Source organism: Alligator mississippiensis, chromosome 8, assembly GCF_030867095.1.
Source record: "Alligator mississippiensis isolate rAllMis1 chromosome 8, rAllMis1, whole genome shotgun sequence".
NCBI classification, from domain to species: Eukaryota; Metazoa; Chordata; order Crocodylia; family Alligatoridae; genus Alligator; species Alligator mississippiensis.
In genome coordinates, this window is record NC_081831.1 from 7,948,772 (window position 1) to 7,964,397 (window position 15,626).

Sequence of the window (15,626 nt, forward strand, 5' to 3'; positions counted from 1 at the left end):
CTGCTCTGCTTTCCGCCCTATTGCCGCTGTGCTGCCTGCCCCCTCCCCAATCTGCCACGTGCCACCACGGAGGCTGTTGGGCCACTTGTGGTGCGTTGCAGGTCGGCCACGCTTGCCCTACAGCAACATAGCTTTTCCATGGACCGTGCCAGGGAAGACGAGGGCTTCTTTTGGCCTCTCTGTCCCCGTAATGGAATCAGGCAGAGCCTGGTCCCAGGACTTCATGCAAGTCCCCCTTAGCACGATGCAATTGTCCTGAATTAACTCTCAAAGGGCTTCAGTCCTGGGACTACTGCCTGCAGTACTGAGCAGACTTGTGTGCATTAGGGAACCTGAACCCGCACGTTTTTTCCAGGTTGAACATGATGTTCTCATTAAGCATCCCAGCCCCCTTAGGAGACCAGGCCTGCCCTGTGCTGAGCACTGTGATCCACTTAGCTAACTTCAAGTAAATGCTTGGAGGGACAGATTCACAGTCCCAGCAGGTGTTTCTTGGCACATCCCCATGCAGCTCTGAAAACTCGCTGCTCCCCTAGGGTGGGGGGAGCCATCTTTCAGGATATAATTCTGGCAGGCATCCACATCTGTTCTCCCTCCCTGTAGCTCAGAGGGAAAATCATCTTCTCACAGCAAAACCTGAAGTGTGAGGGGAGTGGCCCTCCTCCAGGGTACAGAGACCAGGTTTTGCTTGTGTTATTAGTCCAGGGTCTGCTGGTTTTTCAGAGTAGATGCATAAGGTTGCCCAACAGTAGTCCCATTGACGTAACTGGGACTACTCACATGGGCAGGTGGGACTAGGATGCTCAACTATAAACACGTACTCTGTACCAGAAGACAAGTCCCAGGCCAAAAGCCTTGATTTTTGCATGGTTTTTTTTTTTTGCAAGGGGAGGCAAGGAATCCTGGGTTCTTCTGATCTAGATCCCTATCTGGTGCCAGCATCACAGCACCCAACTTGCCTTGCGTTTCATCACTACGTATTTGAGTCTCACTTGCTCCGTTGTTTAGAAAAGCTGATGCCTCAACTCGACTCTTTGGGATGCCCCTAATCAAAAATTATTTCCTCTGGGTCCAATGTAGGCAAGGCATTTTTCATCGACGTAAGGCCAGATTCTGTCATGTTTACTCATACAATCCCTTGCTCCTGGAAGCAACTGTGAGAAAGGTAGCACCATCTAGACCACAAGGAAAAAGCAACCCCTGCCACCCAAACAGCTGATTTCCAAGCACAGCACTTACTACTGGAGCAATTCCTATTTGTAGGACTTTTTGTGTTCCTGAAGCTGGGAGTCACCGTGTGTGTGGAGAGGGCCCACAAACAAACAAAATGCAGATGAAGAGTTAGGGAAAGGGCACAACTTTGAAGGAAAGTGATTTAGGAGACATAGGGGAAATCAATGAAATTAGTAAGTGGATAGTTTGATAAGTAGGAAGTAGTTACCACTGAAGTCTTCCGGAGACTGAGTCTATCTGATCTGGCTCTGAAATATGCTTCGTCGAAGGATGCGTGACTCCCCTTCAGCTTCTCGGAGAGGTTTCGGTAGAGCCGTTTCGCAGCGTTCGGAGAAGACGGCCCGCTGCCGCTCTTTTTCATCTGGGAAAGATTCAAGTTCTGCATTTGCTGCGTCATGTTCACGTGGCAGGTCCTAGAAAGAAGGCAATGCAGCCATTTGACAAGGGGTTGCTCCACTTATGTTAGCCATTAAAACTACGCCATTGTAACCCACCCTGCACAGCTCAGATGCCACATAACTTTCCACAAATGCTGGCCAGCTACACATCTGTTGGGAGATCAAGACTATTTAGGGCCACATTTTGAAGACTTTGCATTGCAGGTTGTTTCTCGCAGTATAGTCCCACTGATTTCAATGGCATGGAGAGATCGGAGGCAACCGCATAAAAACTGCCTTTTACTGGGTCAGATCATAGGTCCACCTTGCCCAGTCTCCGGTGTCACACAGCGCCAAAGAGTGGATGCTGAAAGGGAGAGTGAACTGGGTCTGACCAGGGGTTTTTCCACTGTTTCTCTCTCACTTGCAGCCCCCTGCGTTTAAGGTCTATGAGCAACTGATAATAGTTGTGAGGAATAAAAGATTTGATATCTGGTGGATTAGATGATTCTCTTTGAGAAATAATTCTGATAAAGATCAAACGAAGTTTGGGAATTGGGGAAAGGGGTTTATACTGCATTTACAGCGCATGACCATTCTCTTTATTTTGTCAAAGCATTTTATTTTTAAAAACTCTTCAAACCAAATGGGTTGCTCCAGAGCCATACCTACCCCTAGGATGGGGTGTCTATGTTGAGCATCCATTATGAAGGGAGCTATTAGGTGTCAAATGGTCCTTTCTGATACAATAAGCCAAAGTGGCCTGTTTTAATGCACTAGGTCAAACTCTCTTCTGAGCTAGACCAAAGTAAATCCGGAGTCATGGCACTGAAGTCACTGCAGTTATTCCAGATGCTGTGCTGACCTTCATTTCTAATAATTCAATCACCGCTACTGCACACAGGTACACGTTCAGGGGTAAGCTGAGACCCAGCCAGAAAGCTGCCCAAATAGTCAGTCTCTAAGCCCATTTCCTTGATCCTTTTGCACCTCTCTATACCTCCCTTCTTTGTTCCTCACTCCTTTCTCACCAAACACAAGCTGCTTCTCCACACTCTAGGCGTGTGCTGTCCGTCACGCTCATGCTGCCCCCATCCCTTGGAGGAAGTCCTTAAAAACATCTGCAGAGCTACTTCAGCACCTTCTTAAAACTCCTGCTTGCTGTGATCCTGGCAAAAATATTGACAACCACTGGGCTCCTGATGTGCTATGACTACTGCCTATCATCTTCCAGTTTCCCTGTGCTCCCTCATCTGTCTGCAGCAATCAGCTATATCTTTTCTTATACTTACATTTTAAACTCTGGCTCATGGGACTCTCTTTGTTTGGTGTTTGAACAGCACCTGGCACAAGAGGGTCCTGGTGGGAACAAGGTGGGATTGATAAACTAACCCTGCAGATAAGACAACCTTTTATTTTCAGGTTCAGTTTTAGGAATAAAAAAGCTTTTTCCCCTGAACATAAGTCGATAAACTCCAGATAAAGTCCTTGAAGCGTCACGGCTTTTATGAAACCTGACAGTGGAATCAAATTACTTAGGAAAGGACCTAATGGGTTCAAATGCATAAAAAATACTAAAACTAGTAAAATACAACTCCAATTTGGTATTTTTATTGTATGCACAAACATACTGCAATCACACAGGCCAAGATTGTTAGCGGTCTGAGAACAGTTTGATGCTGCGTTTAAGTCGTATGCAATTTTTATGGCTTAGTAGCTCCTCTAAAATCAGTGATAGGCAGGGACCTACCTAAATTTTGGTTTTGCACATTTTGTGGAAACCACAGAAAACAGCTAGGAAATCTGGCGTTGGTTGAAATTTCCTGCAAAATCAACCAGCCTGCGGTAGAGATGGAGACTGAATGGAGGTGGCTCTGCGTGCCGCAAAAACCCCATTATCTCACCGTTACTTAGGTAGGTCCCTAGTGATTGGTGTTCAGGGCCGAGGTGTAAGTGCCCACTCCTACAGTCACAGAAATTAATGGCAAAACTCCCTGTGATATGGGTAGTAGCGAAAGGGAGATCCCTTTGTTCCAGTCCTGCCAAACTTGTTCACAGGAAACATCTCAACAAGACTCTCATGCCTGTCTCAAGGGCTTGAACCCAACCCAGAGCCTCAGTGCATGGACCTGTGGAGCTATGAACTAGGGTTAAGTAGCTGGGACCATAACAGATTTGCATCCAACAGGGGCAGGCTGAGAGAAGCGCATGCAATACACTTGGACCACTGGGTTACTCTTAATCATGCAGGAACGCCACCGTCGTGTTGGCATCAACAGGTCTCGGGGCCTGGGAACGGGATACTCTGCTGCATTTGGGTTTCAGGCTCACACCCCAAAACCTTAGAAAAGCAAAACTGCTGTTGCTACTTTTCCCCTGCCGCAACTCGGGTTGTAACAGGCTTTTTAGTCTAACATGCCCGTGACCAACAAAGGTCTAGGCTATGGCAGAGTATGTTTTATAAGTCAAATACATCCAGGATTTTGAGCCTTCCTGCTAGCCTTTGCATAACGAACCGGCACTCTTTGCTTGACCATTGTGCTCCTTTCTCGTCCCCTGCATCTTCTGCCTTATCTTGAAGAGCTTATGCTCCAAAGAGACAAGAAATGCCTCCGCTTCTTTGTACAGTGCTTAGGAAAATTAGGCGGTGCTCTTGGCTAGTCCCTAGGCACCATTGTGAAAACGGAAGCAGTGATATTTTCTACGTTCTGTGGTACCGGGCATCTTTCAGTATTAGGATCTTTTGAATGGCGGTTACATGTATTTTGAAGTCGCGCCATGCCCATTTGCGTACTGCTTTTCACAGCAGAGGACTCTGAACTGCTCCCTCGGCTTTCTAGTAGGAAGTCTATCGAGCATTTCCTCTGGGGGCTGAAAAGCTTAGACCTGTGAACAAGGATGCAACATTGTGAGGCTGAAAATTACAGAGGGGAATTTGGGTAAACACGTACAACCCCCACAGGCGTCCACGTGGGATAAAATGTGGGTACGAGCCGAGGTATAACTCCCCCCCACCCAACACTTCCTTTCCAAATGCAGAGATCCATTAATGCGTAAGGCACCAGACCCACATTTGGAAGAGATATGGTGGTGGTCCAGAGAAGCTGATACTCCCAACCGTGCTTTCTTTCAACCGCTGGTTGCCAGGCAAGAAGTGAAGTGAATTACAGTGGAAGTCGTGCAACTATTTGTTGCTGTGGACTCTCAGCCTAAACCCTGTGCAAGGAGGCTTTCAGGATCAGGACCCGCCAATCAGCTATACCATTTACCATCATAAAAGCCTCTATTAAACTCTTGCCCTGTTACTGAGGTTAGCCTTTGGCATAATTTGCCTTTACGATTTAAGGCTCAATGCCAAGTCTCACGAGTCCTTTAACTCTTCCGTTATCATTTGTAAACGGTGGCAAAGCAGACAGGCTGAACACAAAAGGATCTGATTACAAATAACCTCGCACATTTTCTGAGCTAACGAGGTATTGCAAAGAAACAGGGTGCCTGAATGAGGAGCATATGCCAAGAGCCTGGAGATAATTGGGGTATGTGACAGGGAGATCTCTTTGTTAAATCAGAATGCCGATGTGTACCAACAGAAGAATAGCAATCTGGGCAAGCCACGTCCTTGGAGCTAATGAGCAAAAATGGATGTGGTGAGAAGCAGCCCCTCGGAGGTTTCATGGAGCTGCAGTCCTACAATGGTCTTGGATTGTCTTTCTCTGAGCATATGGGGGAAGACGAACACTTATTGGTGAGGTTCCCAGCGCTCGGGCACGGCACACAACCGCTTGCTTTTTAATTACTAGTTGCATTTCAGTAGAAGACCCGACTGCAATCACTCAGCACTGCTGAGACACACAGGGAGAGTCCCCAGTCCAGAGACAGATCAAGGTTGGCAGAGGAGACTGAAGCAGAGAGAGCAACGAAGCCCAGCAGATTAGCGGCAAAGGCAGTAAAAAGAACCCAGGTCTCTCAAACGACAGTTCAGTGCCCCGGGCACTAGAGCAAGGAGCGTGCAAACATCATATACTGGCATTAAAACATCAGCGACTGCCAGCTCCAGCCTCAGAAGCATATCTGAAATACTGGGCAATCTTTCCTATTGACAATAAACGATTCACTGCTCACTCCCCACCTCCTTTCCCATCCCGTTCCCCTGAGCGGTGCAGTGGGTAGCCAGGTTTAGCGGCTTCTGTAGAACCAGGGGAGGTGGGAAAAGAAAAGACCCTCCCTCCAGGCTGCAGGACAGGGGACTACCCAACCTGTGATGCTGCGGTAGCTTTGACTGTTCACGTCCCCAGCTGGGGCACTGCCCAGTGGATCCCTGTACTCAGAGATTTACCCCGACCATATCCCAACACAACTCACAGCCTGCAGAGACGTCTATGGCAGAGACGTGCAGGCTCCACAAATCATCTCTGCCCCCACGGTGAAATCACACTGAAGTTATCGGCGCTCTCAACACCCCTTTGTCCAAGCAGTCTGGGGGTGGGGGGCAGGTGCTGAGTTTTAACAGCAAATACCCAAATTGTCATCTTCACGGACACAGTGACTGGATCAATTAGAGGGCTAACGGCAAGCACAAGAGAAGGTGTTTAGTGAAACACGATGGTTTTAAAAATGGCCAGAAGGCTGTGCTCATATTAGCCCCTTTTAGAGTCTCTTAGTACAATTCAGTTTAAAGGAACGTCTTTCGATGAGTTTCAAGAAACGGCTGGATCTGTTATTTTGCCCCCAGAGACCTTAATTTTCTGCAATTGCCTGCTATTAGCAGAATTTAGCAGAGGCTCAGCAATTTACCCAAAGCAATTTTGTTCTGTCACTCAGACTCAGGGTAAAAATCCCTCTGGAGCACTCCCGTGCCACCCTGCTCTCTGCTCTCCTACGAAGCTGCATGCTGGCCTGCACAGGGCTTCCTCTGATACCTGCTTTACCTCCTGTCCCTAACGGATGGCTCTTCCATTACACCAGATGCATGCAAGGAGAAACCATCCCGAACGCTACGTGTAAAGACTAGGAAGGGCTCGGCGAACAAACACCCACCGAGAGCAGAGCTTTTAGGTCCTAGTGCTGAAATAACAGCTTCATATCCAGTCCACTACTCTGCTACAACTCTCCGTGAGCCACGGGATGATTCACTTACAAAATGAACTCTCACGAGCATCCTGTACTTTAAGGATATTCTCTAGTAATACAAATGTAATATTTAAGGACCTGGAGGATGGTGGCACAGGGATACTGCTTTTCCTGGAAGATGTCCAGAAAGGTGCAAAATCACAAGCCAACAGGACCTTCTCCTTTAGAAATTCAGGTTATGAAGGAGAGCTGCCTATTCAGAGCGTGGCGGTGATTTGAGAAGGAGGTGGTCTCTTGAGCTCCTGGCTTTTTCATTTGATATATTACTAATTATTGGTGTCATGACCCAATCGAGACCAGAGACCTAGTGCATGACACATTGTACAGAGACACAGCGAGAGAAACCCTCTTGAGACCTTACAGGCTGAATGGACCAGCCAAAAAAAAGACAAGAGCAGACAGGGGCAAAAAGACACCAAGTGACACGCTGAAGGCCACAGAGCAGGTCACAGGCAGGACCGACATCTCCCATATCTCCGCTCGGTGCCACGTGCTGCAATAAGTATCAGTGTATTCCTCCAGAAGGTACCTGCAAGGCCTCTAGTATTTTCACTCCCTAAAAATTCACAGTTCATGGGTCATGTATCCCCAGAGTCATAAGATGGTTTAAAACAAATCGGAGGGTATTTTTAAGCCATGTATTTTGATTTCTTCTCATTTGCTTTCTGGGTTTTGGAGCTGCTAAAGTTGATGTAGAGCCACATTTTTAAGCTTTTCTTTGAAAGCATAAGGACTAGAAATGTTATTTTTTTTAAAGTGAAAGTTAAAATTATCCCATAATCATTCAGCTGTAAGCAGCTGAGGCCTTAAATGTGAGACACATCTATCCATGCCATTATCCACACTACATGCACCCAAAACAAGGCGGGGGAAAGACACCCCAGACACCGTTAAAGAATTCTGATGAAAAGATAGCTAAACACACCCGTTACACAACACTCAGAAGATTTGTCTGTATATTGAACCTTTAAATCTCTAAGGCAGGGACAGGCAGCTCTTTTCATGCTGGGCAAAGGCTGGCAGAGAAAAGCCATTTTTCCTTTGTTTGTTCTCATTTTGCCATTCTCTGTCTAAAACAAAGGTCAGCCTGGCCACCAGTATCCATCTGCTTTACGTGTATGGAAGAACAACTATTACAAGTGAGAGGGAACCTGCACGCAGCCAGCAAGGCAACACAGAGCTCCCAGTGGGGGCAGGTTTTCAGCCCTTGTCTTCAGGGATTGCTTTATTTCTCAGTACCAGACCTGTCCAACACAACTGCAACATCTCTCGCTGCTTGACAACCCTCCAGGTCTTTGCACCCGATTCAGGACCCCTTGCTGCAGCCTACCTGCTCCTTGCAGGTCTCCATCTCGGTATCTTTCTCTGTCTCTTTCTCTCTCCGTAAGTCAGCCGGTCGCTGATTTTTTATCTCAGAACTAGGCGACTTGCAGGCGGTCACCTAACCCCGGACCTGAAACCCATGATCTGGGGGACAAACAGTTGGCTGCAGGGAGCAGTAAATCCAACACCCTTAAGAGACTCTTTGATATGTCTTCTTTACATACCTTAATATGAAGATTAGGGAAAAATAGCAGGGGGTTGCTCATGCTAGCAAAAAACCCGACTCTTGCAAAACAGGAACTCCAGGATGACCAGTGCACTGGGTTGGGAAGGTCCAACCAAACTCATCTCACTTCCAGAGCGGTTCTCCCTGTTGAGCGCAGGCCCTTGGTGTATGACCAAGGGGATATTAAGGATAATGACAATGAGCATTACTTGTTGTGCCTACTTCTCCCTGAGACCTGAGGAAGGGCTGTATGTGCCCAAAAGCTAGTCAAACCTTGTCTCCCGACTACGCAGTTGGTCCGATAAAAGGTATCACCAAAAACTCTGGCTTGATGAATGCTTTGACACCGTTTCATCACAGATGCCTATGACACATCTCAAAAAGTGCATGGGCGTGACTGCATCTCAGATGTAGATGGAAAGAATATAATGGATACAGACTTGATGTCCCGACTGCTATACTATGGGAGAATGACATGGCTTGGCTACGTGACCAGGAAAAATCCCAAAGCTGGTTTTGCAATAAGGGACAAGGAAAGAAAGGAGAGCGACTGACTTGAAAGACAAGCACCTGAAGAGGCTTGGAGAAAATCTGGCTGTCATGGGAGGAAGTGCAGTGTGCACCACAAAAAAAAGAAATGGGTCGGGGGGAAGTGTAATGGATGCAGGGAGAAGCATCTTGCTCTCTTTAGGGAAGAAAATTAAAAAAAAAAAAGCCAAGACAGAGGCTCATGTCAGAACAGATCTCAGATTAAACCCTTTGAGAGGGGTTCAAGGAGGTGAACATTTCTACCAATTTATTTTATTTATGGAGCATTCTGTATTAGGTTTCTAATTTCATAGGTAGCTCTCTGTTCCTCAGCTGCAGCAGGAGTCTCCTTACCTGCACGGCTGACAATTGAATAATCCGGTCAGCACGGGCAGTGCTGGGAAGGTTGGGGGGGGGGGCTATAGCCACCCCTAAATTCACCTTAGCCCCCCGCAACCACCCCTCCTAGTGCTGCCCCATCCAAGCCCCCCCCCTCCCGCCAGAGGCACGGCGCTCCCAGCCTGGCCCGTCTTTGCAGCCCCTCCAATTTTCTGCCTAGCCCACTTCAGCCCCGCCGCCCCAGCAGGAAGAGCCTGATGCCACCCCTGCCTGTCAAGCAGCCCCCTCCGGTCTCGAGAGGAAAACGGGCTCTTCAGGAAAGCTCGCCGAGGAGTTCTGAAAGCCAAGCAACTTAACAGCAGGATGTGTGCACATTTAAGAAAAGAAACAGGAGTGGGAAGGTGTGAGAACGACACAGAGAGTGCAAAACACACCAAAAAAAAAAAGGAGCGCCAGAAAAAGGGTGCAGAGAAAAAGAGCAACAAAAGGAAATGAGAAGAAGAGCAAGAGACTAGTGGAGCAGACCTGAACCTGATGGCTCCCAGAAGATGACAGTTTGCACCGGCTGATGATCAGCTCTCAGAAGTACAACGCAAGCGCAGTATAACCCTCGCTCGAACATACGTCCTACTGCATAGCATTCAGCAAAGTTACGATTGCTTTAGAAAGGACAGTTGGACTTTTTTTTCTTTTCAGTAGTTCAGAACAGTGAAGTTTTTGTATATAAATATTCCCGGTTCTTTGCTATGGACTTTGAAGGCCAAGGCACAAGACGGCTCACCCGGGAGGTAAAAGAACGTCAGTCCTGGCATTAGCAGGTCACACGCACGTCGTGTTAAGTTTTAGTCAATGTGGTTCTGTTAACTTGAACCTTTCCAGGAATGAATAAGCTGCAGCCTGTTTGGATCCTGCAAATGCTGGTTTTTGGTTGCAGAGCTGCACTTTGGTTCCACCATGTTTGCTTCCCGCCTTGTTTGGCTCGTTTCGCATGAAAGGATTTTTGCTTACATGATTAAGGAATGCAAATACTTGCATTTGCATGCTTCCAACAGTGTTCAAGCACAAGCAAGAGTGTTCTCTGCTATTGCTTATGCATTAGTTTACTTGCTTTTATGGAGCCATCATAAACCATCCAGAGCTTAAAAACAATTTGGGCAAGTAGGAAGTCAATAGGATGTGAGCACCCAACTCCTGAGAAACCTGTCAACTATTCACAGAAATGAGGATCTGTTCACAAAGGATTCAAGAACAAAAAGAAGGTAAAAGGATCAGGCTTATTCACTCTGAGCAAATCAAGCACCTCTTGTACCCAGGGGGGCATCTTAGTCCTAGCAACACTGTTGTTTTACTAATTAGGAACGAGCAATGGTGGCGCCTGGTGCCTGTTCCTTCAATGAAAGAACTCAAGCCAACAGCATGACCACCCATTAATCAGGGCCAAGTAACTACTTAGATATTCACTGCCAAACCACCTGCATATTGATCAATCAGCAGCTACTCGAAGCCATTTATGGAGAGTACAACAGTTGAAGAGGAGTTATTCATAGAGAGGAAGATGACATGGGAGATGTCAGTAGCTATTTCTTCATATTGAAATATTAAAATTACATCTGTATGAGGCTGTAGGCTCCCCAACTTATAAAATTAGTATTGCAACACACAATTAGTATTGCAAGAAAACCCTACCTAGGATTAAAATAATCATAAAAAAAAAAAAAAAAAGAAACTCTGCCAGCCTGACTCCTACAAGAAAATCTCTCTTCCACCCCTACGTTGTTCCAGGAAGCATACCCGCATCCCTCTCCAGAAACACAACTGAACAGATGTCTTTGCAGCATGCCTGGAAAGTGACCAAATTCAGGCTATTTTGGACCAGCAGGAGAAGCAAATTTCAGAATCCCAGAGAACACCCCGACCACGACCCTCTCTCTCCTATTAGGCATTAGTATCTCTCTTGGTGGCAGACAGCTCTTACTTCTGTGCAGTGGGTGCCAGCAATGCTGGTTTTCCGTGAAGTCTGACTGTCAAGTACTGTGTAGGGTATATTCTAGCCCGCGGTTTAGATATGGACAACTTGCATGTCAGGTCCCTTGACCTCGGGAGAATTTCCACATCGTGGAACTAGAATAAGGCCTGGTAAAAACAAATCAGTAAGATGCCAATACAGCCTCAGAAAAAAAGTGCAAGTACTGTAGAGCTGCTGGACTAACAATACGTCCCAAGTCTGTTCAGACCCTTCTTAAAGACACAGGTTATTCTTCAAACAGCAACAAAAAAAGCCCTATAAACTTCCAAAAGCCTCCTGAACACTAAGCAGAGCAATGTGCATTAACTGATTAGAAACTTCTCTTGGCTTTGTCCTGGGATAGCTGTTCTTCATTCATAGGACTCCATGTTTCTCAGGGCCAATTGCCCACCTCAAATTCTCAGCCATCAGTGCATCCTTCCATGCTTGATGCACCTTGGAGGAGTCTGCCCCTGTGGTTGGTTTAAGTGACTCTTTCAGGGGATCCTTGCCTTGCTGACTCTTGGCTGAAACAGCTCCTCACATGATTGTACTCCATCCATGGGAACGGTTTAGGTGTGTCAAGACTTATCACGTGGCCAGAATTTCCTTGCTGCTGCTGTACAAGGTCTTCGGCGTTGCTCCCTCTTGCACACAACAAGATGCAAAATGTTTTGGAGGTAAGAACAACCCTACAATGTGCTATGGGAAAAGAGGGGAGACTAGAAGCGCTATTAATGCCGTGGCCACTGCAACGGCAGAGGTTAAATATGCTCAGATCTTAGGGAAAGAACCATACCTCCTGCTGCAGGTAAGGCAAAATGCCTCGTGGTCTTTGCCAATTTGAACTGAAGGCAAAAATTCCTTCTTGACCCTACAGTCAGGTACCTGAGAAGTTTCTAAAGTATTTCATAGACTTCATAGATATCACAGACATCAGGGCTGGAAGGGACCTCGGAAGATCATCGAGTCCAGCCCTCTGCCCCAGGGGCAGGAAGTCAACTGGGGTCATAGGATCCCAGCAAGATAGATGTCCAAACATTTCTTAAAAGAGTCCAGAGTAGGTGCTTGCACCACATCTGGAGGGAACCTATTCCAGGCTGTGGGGGAATAAGAAATTTTTCCTTATGTCCAGCCTAAAATGGTCTTGCAGGAGTTTGTGACCTTGTCATCCCTTGGAGCTCTTTGGTGAACAGGCGTTCCCCCAGGTCCTGACGCACACCCCTTATACAAGCATCAGTGCACCTTAGCTTAATCCACTCAAGCTGTGGCCTCCCAGAGAAGCAGCAGAAATCGCTCCACCAGGTCCATGGTTCTCCGTACTGTACTCACCGCTGGACACCTGCAGGCCCTACAACTCCCAGGCCAATACACACAGGCATACTCTGCAGGGAAAAGGTTTCTTCAGGAAGTGGTAATGATATGCCTCTGAAGACGCTCTAGTCTGCTTAAAAAGTCTTTCTCTTGGGATACAACCAGATAATTGGTTGCTCAAGGCTTGGGACATCAGCAGGGCCTCTTCCATCATCAAAAATGGTGCTGTAGCGGCCACACAAGTCAACATTTCCAGCCAGCAGTACTGGCCACCCACTCAGAAAGTCCTCAGTATTACTTCTTGGCCCTACCTTTATCAACCCAGGACCAAGCCTGCCCAAAGCTGTCCTCTCCATGCCCAGCGAGACTCCCTGGGGCCCACTTCTCCAGTTGTTGGTGCTTCCTGTCGTTGCTACTCAGTGGCAACCTGAGCCTTAAGCGGTTTCCGTCGAGCATCAGAAGCATCTGGCTCTGTTGCCATTGCTCCTCTGGTACGCAGAGATCATCCCCCATTTTTTTTCCTTTCTACTGAAAAGCACACGGGAAAGGACAGAACAAATGACTCCTGCCAGCTGTTCTGCTGGCCAGTATCCTTTTCTGCAGCTGCCACAATGTCCCCGCGGTTCCAGGAGCTGATCACCCGCCCGCCTGTAGAGCTACTGGCTTCTCCTCAGTCAAGGAAGGACTAGCATCACACCAAAATACTTCTTCCCTTCCTCTGTGGTACAGCTAATTCTTCAAATAGAAACTCCACCTAGATCGTCCCTGCAACTGCACACTCTTTACCCTTTAATGGGATCACCGAGAACGGATAATTGAACAAGGCTGTCCGACTCGAGTCACCGTAACCCATACACGGACAGACCACAAGGTTACAGGTACCAGTGATACCCTTTCAGCAACTATAACGATAGGACCTCCATATTCCCCAGGGAGGCCACAGCTACTCTTTTATTACTGAAACACAAGTGCAAGGGCCATGAAGTCTTTAGGAGTCAAAGACATGTTGTCACCACACGACCTCTTGGGTGTTTTTCCTCATCCCAGGAGACAGAAGCCTGAGAGGTGAATGTAAAACTCGCAGTGATTCAGTGACAAAACCGATGGCACCTTCTTTACGTGGCTATATTACAATGTCCGCACCGCTCCTCTAATACATCATCATCACCTAAAAATTCTCAGTGGGCTACATTCTGCATAGGAAACACTGCAAAAACAAAGATTTACATGGATTCAATACTAAACACACAGATAATAGAAAACAGCATATTTTAAATTCTCTGTAGTTCTGACAACCAGCATATTAATACAGTATTCTGTAAACTCCAAGACATCATAGCAGGTTATAGTATTTAAGAAGTACATATGCAAACAGGGGGTGTAGGGTGAAAAAAGAAGAGGGAATACCTAAGTTATATAACCAGGGAAAACTTTCTATCAGTATGATCTGATTAAGGCATAGAGCTGATTCCCAAGGGAAGCAGAGTAAACTCGATTGAGCAAAGTCATTAGTAAATGTACAATAAGAAACAATCCTGAATGGGAAAGGAGGTGGATTTGATATTTTCCAGGATCTCTCCAGCTCTCACCCATATGATTCTGTGATTCACAAGCACTCCAAATCTGTATTTAAATTGGCCGATAAATATATAGTTAAGATCTAAGCTATCCTATAAAGACCATGGTTTAGGCCCCTTGATAAGAAATGTATGCAGGTTACGCTTCATAACCGTGCCCCCCTCTTACCAGTCAAGCGAAAAAGAAAAACGTGCATCATTTCCACTGAAATTCCACATACCTTCGAGTATTTAACATATAGCAGACTGAAGATGTGCTAACGTGGAAGGTGAACGACTGCTGCTATGAAAACAGATATTACAAAAGGCTAATATAGTCGGCGCTAGGTGGAGCACTGGGTCGATATATGTGCCAGACCTTCACCTCTAGAAACCCCTGCACAGATCTTAGTTTAGGTCACCAATTAAATGGGCCAGGTGATCTCAGTGTGGCTCGGAAGAGATCTCTGTGCACATCACAATATGTGACCCAAGTGGCTGGTGCTTCTCGGAGCAGGGCAAGCACGCAATTGTAAATGAGCTGCAGGGCTGGTGGGGCTTGGACAGAGCTGTGCTGGGCAGTGTGCAGAACTGCTCGCATTGCAACAGGCACAGTTGGTGGCTCGCTTTGCTAAGAATTAAAAATCATGTTTAAAAATGCTTCTGGCTATGGTTTCAGCAACAAATGTCTAAATCACTGGGGAAACCGTCTCCTGCGCTACTGTGCTTGTAATAATCACCTCGTACAGAGTCTAATTCTCACTATTATCACCCTAATTCAGCACATAATAAGAAGCCAGGAGGTAGAAGTTCCCTACTGGCCACCACATAACCTAACCTTTACAGTCAGGTTTCTAGTTGTGCTAAAGTAGCCTTTTCCAACAGGCACATGCTTTAAAAGTAGATTTTAAATATAATGAAATACAAACAACATACCCTTGTAAACATCTTTTGTGGCTTGGGGAACACTGATGAAATATTCATGCACCGTTTCTAAAATCAGCTCAGAGTGGGAAAGACCTGAATTATAGATTTATGTTTATTACATGTAACACATGTACATGCTGCATGCACAAACCAGACACAAACAGTACAAATGCACAAGCAGCAACTTTGCAAGATTTTACAAAGACACACGCAGAAAATGAGAAACCACACGGCAACACACATGTTTATGCATCTGTTTATGAACTCATTTCATTCTCCAGGTAATAGGTACAGCACATATGCATTAGAAAATTAAATGTGACTTACCAGATCAGGCTGTATGAGGCAAAATGTGAACAAGTTGTTAGTAATTGTCCACTATCTTCATTCAATAAATCACATTGGCTTCGCTTTCTCGTCTGGCTCAACCTCCAGGCAGAACCAATGAATCTCTTTTTTATACTGTATAAACAATCAGAAATGAAAAAGCTTACCGTAAGCAATTAGTGAAGTCCAAGATCACAGATTACATCTCAGTGCTGAACAATGAGCAAACAAAAAATAGAAGCAAATAATGTAACAGCATAGGTAAAACATTTGATGCCTTAACACGACTTGTACTCTTAGCACTGCAGCTATAGTAATGACTGGTATCTAAGGCTCTTGCT

The 15,626-nt window shown here is 46.3% G+C and overlaps 1 protein-coding gene across 1 annotated transcript in view; it reads right to left on the minus strand.

Annotated features, from left to right (window-relative positions):
- Positions 1 to 15,409, minus strand: part of ANKFN1 (ankyrin repeat and fibronectin type III domain containing 1) — a 108,654-nt gene extending 93,245 nt beyond the window's left edge. The window contains exons 1-2 of the mRNA XM_019494366.2: positions 15,286 to 15,409; positions 1,442 to 1,646 (exon numbers count right to left, since the gene is read on the minus strand). Coding sequence (XP_019349911.2) covers positions 1,442 to 1,630 — 189 coding nt within the window. The 5' untranslated portion in view covers positions 1,631 to 1,646; positions 15,286 to 15,409. The remainder of the gene's footprint in view (positions 1 to 1,441; positions 1,647 to 15,285) is intronic.
- Positions 15,410 to 15,626: the final 217 nt, after the last annotated feature.